General features: G+C 54.8%; 1 protein-coding gene across 1 annotated transcript in view; it reads right to left on the reverse strand.

Moving 5' to 3' along the window:
- The window catches only part of tshz3b (teashirt zinc finger homeobox 3b), a 27,385-nt gene continuing 11,911 nt past the window's right edge, over positions 1-15,474 (reverse strand). Inside the window, 2 exon segments of the mRNA XM_088414003.1 lie at positions 1-309; positions 311-3,587. Of these exon segments, the coding sequence (XP_088270129.1) occupies positions 144-309; positions 311-3,587 (3,443 nt within the window). The 3' untranslated portion in view covers positions 1-143.

Consider the following 15,474-nt stretch of genomic DNA (forward strand, 5'->3'; position numbering starts at 1 on the left):
GGGGGAAAAAAATATGCCGCCCCAACGACCGCACGCGCACCGTCCACGCGTACTTTTTTCCGGTTTTCTTTTTCGCGAGAACCCCGGCGTGGTTCGGAGGTCGGCCGAAGCGAAAGGCGGGAGGCCGCCCCGTCTCGCGGGCGCTACTGCTTGTCCAGTTCGCAGACGTACATGAGGTGGTCCTCGGGGGACTTGCCGTGAGTCTTGCTCAGGTGCAGCTTGACGGCGTGCTTGCTGGCGAAAGTCCGGTCGCACAGCTTGCACCGGTGGGCGGCGGGGCCGCCCCCCTCGTCCCCGTCCTCGTCGGGGGGGGGGCGGCGCGGCGGCGGCCGACTCGGCGGGGAAGGGCGGCGGGGACGAGGGCGAAGGGCGGGCGCACGGGTGCAAACGGGCCAGGAGCTTGTCGGGGAGCCCGTTGTGGAGGCGCGGCCCGGCGCGGCCCGGGAGCCGCTCCCCGGAGAGCTTGGCCAGGTCCCGCAGTCGGAAGCCCAGGTGGGCCTCCAGGTGGCCCACGTAGGTGGACGGCGAGCGGATCTGCGAGGCGCAGTCGCCGCAGAAGAAGAGCGGGTGGCCCGAGTCCAGGTTCTTGAGAAACTTGGTGCCGCCGGTCCTGCGCAGCTGGTACTTGACGTTGGCCAGCCAGTGGGAGATGGTGGTCATGGAGAGGCCGGTGAAGCGCGACACGTGCATCCGCTCCTGCGGGCTCAGGTCCGACATGGCGTACTTGCCGTCGGCCGTCTGCCTCAGGCTGGAGGCGAACTGGGCCTGCAGGATGAGGAGGTGCCGCGGGTTCCAGTTGGACTGGCGGCCCTTGCGCTTCTGGGCCGGCGACGCCTCCTCCGCCTCCTCCGGGGTGGCGCCCTCCACCTCCGAGGGGCCGGCGGGCGCCGGGGCCTTGGAGACGGCCCGGCTCTCCGTCAGGTTCCTCAGCATGTCGGAGATGTCGGACAGGGCGTTCTCCTTCGGGGGGGACGAGCACACGAAGGAGGCCGCCGCTTTGCCGCCGGCCGCCGAGGGGGAAGGCGACGAGGCGCTCTTGTCGCCGTGCTTGCCCTTGGTGAGATCCATGGGTTGGTCGTCGGGCCGGTAGAAGTGGCGATCCGGGCGCTCGCCGGCCGATTTCTTCAGCTGGGCGGGCGGCGTGGACGCCGCCACCGCCGCCTTCTCGGCCAGGCTGTTGCTCATCTTGAAAAGCATGCTCATGGGGTCCAAGGAGGGCAAGGCGGGCTTGGCCGCCTTGCCCAGGTGGGCGTTCATGACCGACTGCAGGGCGCTCAGCGGGTTGACGAAGGGCTGCTCCGGGGGCGGGTGGTCGGTGATGATGGCCGCGCTGCCGCAGAGGGACCCGGGCCGGGGCGAGGCGCCGCCGTTCCCCGCCGGCTCCTTGGCGTCCCCGTTGGCCTCCGCGCGGCTGGGCCGGCGCCACGCGTCCTCGGGGGTTTGGCCGCCTTTCCCGCCTGGCGGCGAGTCTCCTCGGCGGGAGTCCTCGGCTTCGCTGCGGCACGGCGACGGCGTGGTCCTCGCCGGCGAAGACCCGGCCGCGCCGCCCGACCCCCCCGTCCTCTCCTCCGCCCCGGCCACTTTCTCCGCCACCTTCTTCACGAGCTCCTCCATGGCGCGGAAGTTGTTTTTGGACGGCGGCGACGTCCGGCAGCCCAGAGGAGACGGCGGCGTCTGGTTTTTGCCGGCGGGCGGCAGGATCTCCGTCCCCGGGAACACGTACTTGAGCGGCGAGCTCTTCCCCGAGTTGCCGAGGGAGAGCTTCATTATGTTGGGAAGCTGGTAGGCGGCGTGGATGCTGGGGTAGCCTCCCCAGCTGGGCGCTCCGTTCTGGGCTTTGTTGATGGCCGAGGTTACCGTGTTCTCCAAGGACTTGAGGATGTCCGGACCGCCCCTGGGACCGGCGTCCAGGTCTTCCTCCGTCAGGTACGCGTACTTTGACGCGACGTCGAACTTCTCCTCGGCTTCCTCTTCCGCGCCGCGCGTCCCGTTGGAGTTATTGCTCAGGAGGGATTCTTTAGTGCATTCCTCCTCTTTCTCCTCCTTCTTGATCTCCACCGCCACGGCGTCGGGCGAGACGGCGCCGGGAGGAAGGACGGGGGCGGGCGGCGGCGAGAAGGCGGTGGCGGCGAGGGGAACCGACTGCACCTTCTCCTCCGCCGGCGGCGTCGGCGCGGGGCCGAGCGTCTCGGCGATGGGCTTCCCCCTCTTGATCGCCGAGTTGGTGACTTTGATGAAGTGTCCGGTCACCATCATGTGGGCGGTGAGCTCCTGCAGCGTGTCGTGCGAGCTGCCGCACTCCATGCACTTGAGGATCTGCGACTTCCGGGACTCGAACTGCCAGGCGTAGCTGGCGCCGTTCTGGTGGCCGTAGCGGTTGTTGGGAGTGACGTACGGGTGGGCCGCCCGCTGGAGGAGCTCGTTGGCGTCGGCCGGGCAGAGCGCTTTGGGCGTGGCCCCTCCGTTGGAGTCCGGCGAGCTGGGGACCTCCAGCTCCGCGGGGGCTCTCCTGCGAGCCGAGATGATCTTTGCCGCCACGGGAGTCACGGGCTCCTTCAGAGGCACTTTTTGGTAGTGTTTGGTCTTGATCATGTGGACGCTCAGATCCTGGAGGGACTCAAAGGAGTGGCCGCAGTACATGCACTTGAGGACCTTCTGCGCGTCCTCCTTGCCTTCCATCTCCAGCAAGGAGCGCTTCCTGGGTTTGGACCAGCGCTTGGCGCCCTCGCCGTCCGCCTCGTGGTTGTCGTCCCGGTAGTGTCCGGTCTCGTTCATGTGGACCGTGAGCTCCACCAGGGTGTCGTAGGCCGCGCTGCAGTCTTTGCAGCGGAACTTGCTGGCGCCGGTGAAGATGGAGCCGTAGAGTTTGGAGCTCTGGCGGTAGAGCTGCACCGTGCTGAAAAGGCCGGGCTCGGCCGAGGGCGCCGACGCGGCCGGGTGCTGGCCCGGGCCCGGGCGGTTCTGGTGGTTCTGCGAGGCCTGCTGGAGGGTTTTGGCGACGGCCGTCTGGTGCCAGTCGTATCCGGCGCTACCGCAGCTGCTGCCGCCGCTGCTGCTGCTGCTGCTGCTGCTGCTGCTGTGGCTGCGGGGGGGCTTCTCCTGCGCCGGCTGGCTCGCGTTTAGGTTGAGGGCGGACCAGTAAGAGTTGGTCAAGAAAGAGGTGTAGATGGCCTTCATCTTCTCCAGGCTGTCGGCCACGGAAAGCGCGGGGGCCGAGAGCGCGGCCTCCTCGCCGCTCCCCGGGGCGGCGCCGTTGTCCGTCACGCCTGTGGAGGACAGCGACAAGATGCCGGCCGGGTCTTTCAAAAGGAGGATGTCCTCCTCCGTTTTCAGAGGCGGGCTCTCAAAGTCCGACATCCCGTCGCTGGATTCGCTGAGGTGAGACTCGCTGTCCATCTCCTGGCCGGAGAAGTCGGCGGCGGCGGCGGCGGAGGGCGAGTCGCGGAGGTCGGGACCCGACTCCGCTCCGTCGTGGCCGTCCCGGCGCAGGAACTTGGCGGCGGGTTCCTCCGCCTCCTGTAGCGAGTCCTCCCCGCTCAGATCTTCATCCAACAAGGCCGCTTCCTTCTCATCTTCGGGGACGTACGCTAGGAAGAAGCAGAGAGGAACGTTGGTGAAAAACCACGTGGAGTCCATCGAGAATCCCTTCAACGGCGCGGAATCAAAACAACCCGAATTCAAAGTTGCCGGTTATAGGGCGCACTCATACTCTCGCCCTTGGTTTTTGGGACGAAAAGCGCTTCGTATATTTGGGCATTCTAGCGGGTACCACAGCAAACGAAATTGTTTTTCCCATTTTTCAAAGATGAAATCAGGTTGTCCCCGCCTCCCATTTTTCCGGCGCGAAGGAGCCGGCGTTTGTCGGAATCCCGGCAAGAGACGCTCGGCGAGACGGGAGGCGGGAGGGGGGGGGGGGGGGGGGGGGGGGGTGATCCGACATCACTCGCCACCTTCCTCTTCCGCCTCTCAAGGGGCAACAGCTTGAAATTAAAACTAAATTTGAAATTAATGAAGCACGTTGCGGCGGCGGCGCCGGTTTCACAAGTAATAAATTACTTGTATCAACCTCGGAGACGGCACTTCCTGTCTGTCAATTAATACGCGGGCCGCCTCTAATGCCTTCCCGAACAGACACCCTCGCCGTTTCAATTAAGCGTGCCTCCTCACTCATTACGCCGCTCGGTCCGCCTCGTAAATAAAAATGAATGTTACGTGCGACAAATCTCCGTGCCGCCGCGCAAAAAGCCATTTGCCTCAATTACTAGAGATTAGAAAAACTTTGCCGTTATTATTTACAGTTTAGCCCGCGGGCCGGCCGGCCGGGCGGGCGGGCGGCGCCTGTGCGCTCCGGGCTTTCAATTTCGATGAAAATAGCTACCGCTAAAGAAGACCAGCCGGGAAAAATCAAGACCAAAGAATGATGAAGCCTTTTGACCTCGTGGCCAAAGCAACATATATACAGCGATCGGCAGGCCCCCGCTTAAATTCCTTACGTGGTATTACTGCGAAACCGCCTTTTTTGTCTTTGCAATAACATGAAGACGCCCGGAAGACCCCGGCGCTCGCGCTCTCCCGCTTTTTCCGACCGGGGGTCTTGCCTTTTCTATTGAGAACTCTCGGGCGGGAAAAAGGGAATAGCGTTCCGGGCGAGCAAAGCAAAAGGATAACTAATCTTCGCTAAAGCGGGTTACGAGCCGCAGAGGAAGGAACGATACGGCCGTGGAAAAAATCATTTGGCCGGCAAGCTGGTCAAATCCCCGCTTGATGAGATCCTTTAAGGCGCCTCTTTGCCGTCCCCTCCCACGAGCGTGTTAATGAACTTAATTGAACGGGAGAATCGATCGCGCTTGATCGGCGCGGTTTGACAAACGACTTGCCCGGGAGCGGTACCGACGCTCGTATGGGCTGCCCGCCCCGATTCGAAAATATGCGCTAAAGTCATCAATTACACTACGTTACTGAGTACTGAAAGAATCATTCCCGTCGATTCCTTTGATACGTAAATATCTACAAGTGCCCAAAGTACTGATTACTTGAGTGTCACGTAATGGCTCACTTTCCCACGCGTTTAGCCAGAGTCATTTTCCCACTCGACGTTGAAAATGCGGATCCTTAAAAAGCGCAAAAAAAACCTCTTTGGGATGGAATGAGTTAGGGATGGTCCCGATACCAGGCAGCGGGACCCGATACCTGCGCGTCGGCCGCCCGCTCGCGGCATCATTACGGTCGGGACCGAGAAACGAGCGGCGTCAAAAATGGAGCGTTTCTTTTGGTTTTATGGAAAATCGCGTAACTTTGGCCACGTCGGTCCGTCTCAAACGATCCCGTCGCCGTTTTGATTTTTCGGGAAACTTCGCGTGTGGAAAGCGCTGGCGGATCCGGCCCGCCGGCGGAAAGATCGATTCGTCGGAAACAAGCGTTTGCTCAGGCAGCCGTCTTTTCCCGACGTATTGAACTTCGCGGTCGGAAACGGGAACCGCAATGGGGCTTGTGATGAAAATGAGTTTGACGCCCCCGTAGGGGCGCTGCGGGTGACAGGATGGGAAAAGGCTATCCGTCGATACCGGGGCCGCGGAAACACCCCGGTCGCAACAACCGGCAGGCAAACAGGAAGCGTGCGCGGCGTGCGAGCGCATCTGCTGATGTGTTTGGACAGCGCTGATCAAAGGATGTCACGGCGCGTCGGGCGGGAGCGCGCGCCCGAATCGGCGCGGCGCCTAAATAAAGTGACGGGATCACTTTGGGGGCCCGTCAAGCACGCGGCCGAGGCCATTACCGCAAGGCCGCGCTCGCTAATGGACGGAAGGCGGACGGGACGGGGCGGGGCGCCGGGGGACACCCGCTCGGTTCACGCCACCGCTTCTCTCTATCAACCCTCGCCGACAAAAACGATGAAGGAAGGACAAGACCGAGCCAAGTCTCGGGAGCGCGTTAGCGACCCCCAAATCTCATACCGGAACCCAGTGGGGTACGTACACGCACGTACGTTTGAATTTGAGCTTAAAACGAGAGGCGCGTCCCGCACGGTATTTGTTGTTCCTGTTGTTGCGCCATTGGCGCTTCCTCTCCTAGACTCCGCTCTGGCCAAGCGCGCCATTATCTGCATATATTACGCATATGCATTCAGAAAGGTCCAACTAGAAAGAGAGACGGCCGAGCGGAGATCGTGAGCAATAAAATCAAAAGGATTTAAAAAATGGTGCGCAATGTTACGGGGATGTGGGGGTTGTAAAAAAAAAAAAAAAAGCAATAAAGGCCAGGGCGCTGGGAGGCAATTTAGAATGCAAAACACAAACCATTAAGTTTGCGCATTATCTTTTAATTTAATCTGGAATGATTTATAATCCATCACGCCGGGCCTCAGCCGCATCCAATTATTCAGCGCCGCTTGATTGACAACAAAGGTGATTTATTAAGCTCATAAAAAAAGCTGATGTGCGTGCACAAACACGCGCACGCGGGGAGTCCTCTTTTGGGTATCCATACCGCGCGCCTTTGGGGCACCTTTGCGTGCACGGGGTCGCCAAACGCGGGAATGGAAACGAAGAAATCATAAAAATAAACCATGAAATAAATAACTAAAAAACGAAGTGAATTCACTTAAAACGACAATGACGGAAATCAAATCAAATAAAAAGCATTTATTGAAAGTTGCACTCAAAAGCTCAAAAAACGCCAAATTAAAAGTCAATTCAAGAAAATTCTGCAGTAATACAAAGTAAATAAAAACCAAACAAAAATACAGTTAAAGTTAAATACAAAAATACAAAAAATACAAAAAAGTTAAATACAAAAATGCAAACACTTAACTAAGAGGAAATATAAATAAAAAAATTAATCAATTCCATTAAATCTTAAAATAACAATGAAAGAAATCAACAGAGCGACTTAAAATAAAAATGTAACAAAAACATTTATTGAAAGTTATATATATTTACTAAAACCAAAATAAAATGCCACAAATAAAACATGCACCAAACTGAACCAAATTAAGAGAAACAAAATTCAACAAGTACATAAAAACCAAACAAAAATGACTATAATATGAAATAACAATATAAACAAAATTCATAACACTATTAACTATAAAGAAATATGAATTGAAAAGAGATCAAACAAAAATAATAAAAAAATAAACAAAAATAATCTGTCCCATAAAATTAAATAAAACTGCACTCAAACTTGAAGTAAAATATTCCACAAAACCAAACCAAACCAAAAAAGTAAGAGGGATGAAACCAAACAAAATTAAATGGAACTAAATTCTGTATTCCAAAATATATCAAACCAAACAATACTAAATACTAAATAAATCAGAGTAACTTGGAAAAGGGACGATAAGAGGGCGGCCGGGCCGAAAAAAAAGCCGAGCCGCCGAGCCGTTCCGTCGGTCTGGTTGCCGCGGTGATGGCGAGCAAAACAACTCAACGGAGCAACGGGAAACCGCTTGACGTTTGGGCCGAAAACAAACGCCGTGCGTGCAAAAGTCAACGGACGCCAAAGAGTTTAAAAACCTCCTAAAAGTGCCCTCTTTAGGGCCCCATCAACATCAACATCAATTCCAGCAGTTTTTTTTTTTTGGGGGGGGGGGGCGGGGGGAAGATGGGGAAGGAAGCGCGCTTTCACATCAATCCATCAGAATATGAATGGCGGTCCGTCTACTCTTTTACTTAGCTGCTTTAGGAGTCATTTTGTCCGCCGTCTTTGTTTTGACCCGGCGGGTCACGTTGCCCCGTTTGAACCCGAGATCTCGTTGCCGCCGATTTCGTTTGCGGGATCTCCTTGGTGAAAAATGCCGACCGAAAGTCTTACCTCGCCAACCCAAACATTAACCCTGGCAATTTTTATTCTGTTTCTTTCTTTTTCTCGTGTGTCGGGGGTTGCTACGTTAAAGGCGGGTTCCAAACGTTAGCGTGCCAGCTCGAGGGCTTGCTGCCGTCACTCGACACTCATTTGAACATGCGGCGTGTACATATGCATGTATATATATATATATCGTCGGTTTGGCCAAATCCGCAAGTGCGCCACGTCCCGGATTGGCTCTATCCAAATACTGTCATTCCCCAAATATAGGACGCACCCAATTCTGCTATTTTCCACGTCTGCGCGTAGAAGACACACCAACACCGGCGTATCGCTGAATCACAACCGCACAAACGTTCACCGGATACTTTTGGACGCACGTCTTCTTTGCGTTTTGTCCCTGGAAGCTGAGCGCCCCGCCGGAGGACGCGTCGCCTTTGCGCCTCGAAACCAATCAATACGCCGAGCAACGGAAGCTCGGGCGACGGAAATCAAGTCGCGATGCTTGGCAAGCCTTTTCGGAGCTTACGCCTCCCAAACGAGACTTCCAAAAGGCAAATGTGGCTTTTGAAAGCAAAAGCTCAGGCTTTTCGCCTTTCCGTATCCCCTTGGGGGCGTCAGGTGATCCCGTTCAAAGTCCTTTTGAAAATCGATCACTTTTCGAGCATTTTGGAGCGCGTTCTGTCCGGTGTGCCTTGCAGTGGACATTCGTGGAAGCGCAATCGCTGGCGCTTGCAGAGTTGAGCCAACGAGCCGCCTCTGATAATACTCATCGTAATTCCCCTCATAGAAGACACACGTTTCTCCTCCCCAAAACGAAGGCCGAGAGTATGGATGCGTCCTTCCAACGGTAGCCTAAAGATGAAAGATGTTTTGATTTGAAACCACTCCAAGAAGTTTGCCACGCGAGCCAAGTTTTGACGCGCGCGCACACAATCATAAACACTAACCCTTGGCTATTTATGGCAAAATGAAGGCAAGCCGCGTCGCCGGGAAAAGGATTCAATGTCACGCTGGCGCTGCGTCGGCTGACAATGCGGGCAATCTGAAACGCATCCAACCCAGCCGGCGAGAAAGACCCGACTCGCGGATATGATCGAAGAGCACTTATTCGGTTTTGCGTGTCTGCTAGATAGCAGAATCGGAGCCTAAAATGAGGCAGGCGTCCCCCGCGCCGATGCGGATGGCAGTCCCTGATGGGCGCGCGACCCCCACCCAGATGTGTCTTAGGTCGTCGGGGGAATGAATAGTCCTCGACGGGCGCGCGTCAAGGGGCACTTGAAAAGGAAACCTCTGGAATTGCCGAGATCATTTCGCGCAAGTGTCCGTTTTTCAAGAAGCGGGCGAGGACGGCGAGCGTCAAAAAAGGCGGGCGCTCAAGAGCCAACAAGCGGCGGGCGCTCAAGAGCCAACAAGCGGCGGGCGGGGCGCTCAAGAGCCAACAAGCGGCGGCCGCTTTGCCCGCTTTTCTCCCTCGGCGCGGCGCTAACGAAGGAGCCGGCGAGCGGGAGCCCTTTTATCGGCGCTCCCGGAGCGCCGCGGGCGTCGCCGAGCCCGACGGGCTTTAACCCGCCTATCTTTTTAATTATCTTTCCCCCGCCGCTCGATTAATTATCGGGTCGCGGGCGAAAAGCGCTGAGTGACGGCCCCTCTGTCGCCGTCAAAAGCAAACAGCCGCCGCCGCCGTCGCCTAGCGACCCGCCGCTGATGGATGAGCGCCGGCCCGCGGAGCGCTGGCCGTAAATCGGCGCGTCCGCGCCGCGCGGCAGAATGAAAACGCTAGCCGCTGTGATGTAGCGACACGCCGCAGGCCCGCACGCCCTTTTCCGCGCAAACGCTCGCCCCGGCTAACAGCTGAGATATGTCGACTTCTTTCACTAATGATATCCAAAAAAGCCACTTCAAACCTACGCTCAAGCTCAAACTTTTTATGAACGAAATCGCTGCTAACTAAGGGAAGATAACTACAAACGAGTGCGTTTCGGCGTTGACTCAAATCAGATGTGGCGAAAACGCTCTCGGGCGAGGTTGGGGACCGCTGCTCTATGTTTTCCACTTGTAACAAAAAAGTAATTCAGGGTATTTAGAAAACAAAAGCCAAAATGGAAAAAGCTATCATGAAAAATCCAAATTTTGCACTTGACAAATACTGAATAAAACTAACAGGCACCCCCATTTTTTTGGCACTGACAAATGCCCTGTATATAAAAACACAAACTAAACCACTTAGTATTCCTAAAATTAGCAATAATAGTAACAACCTTACAAGAAAAACAAAGAGCATTTGAAAAAACAAGTCAAAATGAAAACATAATGAATAATCCTGAAATTAATACTAAAGCTAGTAAAAAAAATGAACAAGCCCCCCAATTTTTTTTCATTTTGAACGTGACAAATTGTATATGAAAATACAAAACAAAATCTAAACCACTTAGTATAACTAAAATGAGTAATACTACTATGAATAATAACAAGCAAACTGAAGAAAAACTAAAGTGTATTTTAAAAAACAAGTCAAAATGAAAACGCTATCATGAAAAATCCTTATACTGATACAAACACCGGACGAGCCCGTTTTTTTGAAATTTTGAATTTGACAAATACTCTGTATATGAAAATAAAAAACAAAAACAAACCACTTCGTATTACTAAAATGATGATAATGATAATGACAAGTTAACTGAACTGTGAACTTAACACACTTAATTCTGCAAAAACACACGACAAAACTCCCTAAACCACTTTGTCTGACTAAAACGAGTAATAATAAAGACAATAACAGTCATAATGCCATCATTAATAATAGCAAGCTAACTGAAGAAAAGCTGTCTGTTTCAAAACCAAGTCAAAATGAAAAGAAGAAAAAAACTAATTCCACCCCGGTGCGTACACACACACACACACATGCGCAAACACACTTTTGGCAGATTCAGAAGGGAGCCCGACTGGAGATGGATGCGCCTCAAAAAAAAAAAAAGGAAAAGGGAAAAGAAAGCCTGTTGACGGATACGAATGCGGCCCTGCCGTTCATCACGCCACTATGATTTGGACCGGACGGCTACAGAGCCGTAACCCGAGCCCCCGCGCCCCCGCGCCCCCGCGCCCCCGAGCCCCCGAGCCCCGCGAGGCAGGAAGCGGGGACGGTCGGGGTCGGGACAAAGGGAGGAAGCGAAGGATCGCGGCCGAGCGGGGAGACCGAGACCGACGAGAAGACGTCGGCTTCCGGGCGAGAGCAAAATCGAGGCGAAACGGGCGCCTTCCTTCGAGCGCCAGGCTTTCATCTACACCCTTTCCTGCCCGACCGGAGAAAGGCGTTACAAGCGCCCCTCGCGTACGACTGACGCCAAAAAAAAGATGCCCGCGTTCCCCTAAGGATATCGGCTCGGGCCGCGGCACAAATGCCGGGTGTCAAAGTGGGGGCCCGGGGGCCGGACGCGGCCCGCCGCCTCCCTTGGCGCGGCCCGCTAAAACCCGCGAGCCGTCTTGGGCTTTTAAAAATGTGTCTGGGAAACTTTTTTCTTCTCAATCTTTTTTCCAACACTTTCTACCGGCCTCTGATTTGAAAAAGTGAGCGAGCAGCTTGAGAACGCCTTTGACCTGACAGTCTTTACGGCCCTCTGACGCGGGGGCGCAATCGCATAATCGCACCGGCGTAATCTTGTTGTTTTTAATTCCCGCAGTTCCCCAAATACGACAGGCACTTTTTTCCCCGAGAACGAAGGCTGCCGCTGCCGAGCCGAGCTCGTTACGGCGGTATTTTTGATAGAGGAAGCGAGCGGACCGAACCCACGTCCGAGTCCGTTCATGCGCGGGGATATCAATAAAAGCTGGAGGAGGGGTCCTCCGGGGCACCTAGCCGGCATTTTTACGGCGTGACCCCGTTCAAACGACGGCGACGGTTATGGCGCTCCTGCGGAGCTTCCCGGTGAGCTCGTCGTGCCAACGGTTCCGGACGGGTGCCGTCGAGGACCGGGGTCGGCGACCCCCGACCGAGAGGACGGCGTCGAGGTTACGACGTCGTCGGCTGATCGGGTTAAGGCTCGCGAGGTACCGAGCTGCGTGCGCCGTTTCGAGAGCGTGGAAAGGTGTTCCGTTGGACTTAATTACGCCCTTTTGTCATACACATTCATAAACTCCCCCAAAAGTTTATTTGGGGAAAAGTCAACTCGGACGTACGCGCACAAATAAAGATGCTTTTAAGAACACGAGCCGTTCCTTGAATCAAATATGAGCGCATCTCTTTGAATCGAGACCGCGCCAGCTAACCGAAACAGCGGCACCCGCCGTGGACGCTTTCAATCCGGGGCACTGAACCAAGCGGCGGCGGCGGCGGCGGCGGCGGCGGCGGCGGCGGCGGCGGCGGCGGCTCCGTTTAAAGCCGACGCTCGTGACTGGAATCCTTCTGTTGGATCTTCCTCGCATGTGTTCCTAATCAAGTGTCCGGCGAGTGTGGCGATTTGTGTGCTCCGCCGTGTTCCAAAGTGACGGTCCGGAGGGGAAATGGAGCGCTGCCAATGTTGTAATCCCGCCTTTCCGTCTGCTTCCTGTCCTCACACGCGCGCATAATTACACGCGCGCGCGCACACACTTTGATGAATGACACGTGTCGGTGCGCGGCGGTGACCAATGACGGCGGGAAACGGAGAGTTTTTTGGACAGCGGGCCGCGGTGCCGAAAGCCCACGTTGCGTCTCCGCGCCATTGCGGCTTCACGCGGCGATACGCCTTTCCGAAGCTTTTTACGGGCCTCCGATTTGAAAACGTGGAAACGCGGGATGAGCGGACGCCGCATTCCTTTGCCGTACCGCTCCGTGGATGGACTGGTACCGGGCCGCACGGGAACCGCCTCCGAGATCATGTTTTGGAACCGCTTCTTTTTTTTATGTCCGAAAGTTTCGGAAGTGACTCTTTTTTTTGTCCTTTATGCTTCGTTTGGTCTGATCTTTGTTATTTGGCGCCGCCTCTGGCCGCCGGTGAAATGACATTTTGTAGTGAGGAAGGACGGCGCAGCTTCGATGGAGAGCGGCCACGGCCCCCCCCGGTCCAGGCTAAAAACCTTAAGCGTCGACGGCCCCGCCGTCATGAAAAGGTTGGGGGGCCCCAAAAGTATCTGACGGGCCGGATTCAAGGCGTGCGCGGGCCGCGCGTTTGCCACCCCTGCCGTCCATTCCCAAAGAGACCCCTGCGCATCCAAAAAAGACGCATTCCCAAACGGAATCCTTCAAATTCAGCAAAGACAATCCGAAGGACACCCCGAAGCCAGAGCGCCACCCCGCGCGGGCCCGTGGCTCCTTAACGTGCGCGTGCGGTCTGAGTAATGTTTTTGATCTTTGCGGCTGATAAGAGCATAGCTAATGAGCTTTCAAAGGCGGCGGCGGCGACGGCGGCGACGGCAGTGGCCGCTCCCCGCAATTATTGACAGATGCCTTTTCCTCCTTTTCCAGCGCCGCGCCATAAATCCTGGCCCGCTAATGAGCTTGAGAAGTGCCACCCTGCCAGTCAGCTAATGAAACCGAGCGGGGTAGATCGGGGGAGGGGCGCGCGCCATGCGCGTGTATACGTGCGTGTCCTCCGACACATATTTTTGCTTGTTTTTTTTCCCCCCGCCGCTCACTGCAGATGTTAGCCGCATGTCTGCGCTAGCAACAAAGAACGAACCCGGAAGGCAGGCTCCTGGTCCGGGATCCTTCCCGGCGATCGAGCGAAACCGGGATTCCGGGAAGCGGTTCTCGAGTGCCCTAAGTCCCCAAATGGAGGACACACCTGCGTACAAGATGCCCCTCTAATTTTAGGGTCAAATTCTGTACAAGAAGCTAATCTTGCAACAATGAAACGAGTTGAACTTTCAACGCTTTGCTAGTTGATTCTAATTGAAATGACTTGCTCATCTGCAATATTGCTGCAGCTTTACCGCGGCCAAGGTGACCTACGCCACTTGACGGCGCCGCCAAGCCGCGGACGAACATGCCGACACGAGTCGAGAGAGTAAACTGGCTCGTTTCGGTTCGCGGCTAGGACACGGCTGACGTTTCTTTCTCTGTCCCGGTTTCAGCTTTCTTGCTGATAAGAGCGTTCTGGGATGCAGGCCAAATTTGCATCTTTTCTCTGATTGGCTCTTGGCTAGGAAATGCAAGATACTTTAGACGTTATTTTTTTTAATTTGCTAATTAAATACTTGTTTTGTATTCAACCTCAGCAATACTTTGTTTCGCTTGTAGTATATGTCAAGTGAAATTTAGACAAGTGTTAAAGAAACAGTCGTCTATAGTTGTCGAGACGGCAGTGATGAGAGCCGACAGTCGCGTAAAGCGTGATAATGCCGTCCGGTAAACGTGATTGTCAATTGCACTCTCGTCCCCTGTATTTAACATGATGGTGCCTAGGGTTAAAGCCCTTAGCTGGCTTTTTTTTCGTGTTATATTACTGTGTTTCGTTTCAAATGCAGTGTAAATGTAGAACCGTAGACATGGTGTTAACTTTAACCGTCAGTACTAAAACAGAAAAGAGAATTAGTATAAGTGCGGACAGCGGTAGGCCGGCGCCTGACGAAAGACGAACCAGAAAAAAACCCAAAAAAAAGTCAACTAGCACTCTCTAATGGTGGCGGACGGTCGGGCAAAAACACACCGACAGACTGTTAGAATTTCGTCCGGCTTGAAAAAATGACGGACCGACGATGACAGAAAGGGGACGGGGCCCTGCCGAATGCGAAAATAATGTAAGTTGCCCCCCTCTGGGATTTTCGTAGCCATAGCAAAATATTCAAACGCGAACCGTCGGCGCCAAGGACCTCGAGACCCGCCGCCGTAAGGCAACGAAGCCGTACAAGAGCGCCCTCGCAACAACATGGATGCTAGCAAACATCTGAAAGCCATCACAACATGAAACAAGGAGGAGGAGTGTGTCCTGCGTGTGTGTGTGTGTGTGTCCAGCGTGTGTGTGTGTGTGTGAGAGAGAGAGAGAGAGAGAGAAGAGGAAGCCGCTGTCAGCTGGAGAAGGATGTCAGGCCGGGCAAACGCTGATTGCGCGAGCTTCAACAGCGTTCACCGCAAACGCGCGCGCGCGCGCACACAACCTCTAGAAAGACACACAATGAAATCAGGATGTTGCCGAAGTGAGCGGCTTACTGCGTCGACGTTAGCGGTTGTTCATACGTTTGAATAACAGCAATGCTAATTCGACGCCAGAGCAAAGGCCGCGCGCGGATGAAGCTTGCGCAGCTCTTCACCCATCGCGCGTTGTGTTAGTTGCAGTCAAACTTTTTCAAAGATGGGATGTCTTTCATTTGAATGAAAGGCCATCTAGAAAGACGGTGCTAGACCTTGATGGACCGTGAACAAAAGGATCCACTAAGGACACTTTGTCCCATTTCAAGACGTTTCATATTGACTGAAAACTTTTGCATGCCCAAGGCAAGACTGAGCGTTTGGCGTAATTGAATCGAAAAGCTTTGTGTTCCGGGTGGCCTTTGTGGTGTCCCGGTTGCTTGTTTTGATTTCTTTTACCTCCCGGGTTGTTTGGTCCCGCGTTCGCGTTTGTTTCCCCGGTCAGTGTCCGCCGATCCGCGTTAACCTGCCTCCGATCGGCCGTTGGCCAATCAGCTCCCTGTTCCAATTGCGTCTCCTGAGTGTTTTAGTTTGCCCTTTCTTTTGGGTGCCCGTTGAATCACCGT

This window comes from Hippichthys cyanospilos, chromosome 4, assembly GCF_059441005.1.
Source record: "Hippichthys cyanospilos isolate Australia breed blue-spotted pipefish chromosome 4, RoL_Hcya_1.0, whole genome shotgun sequence".
Taxonomy (NCBI): Eukaryota; Metazoa; Chordata; class Actinopteri; order Syngnathiformes; family Syngnathidae; genus Hippichthys; species Hippichthys cyanospilos.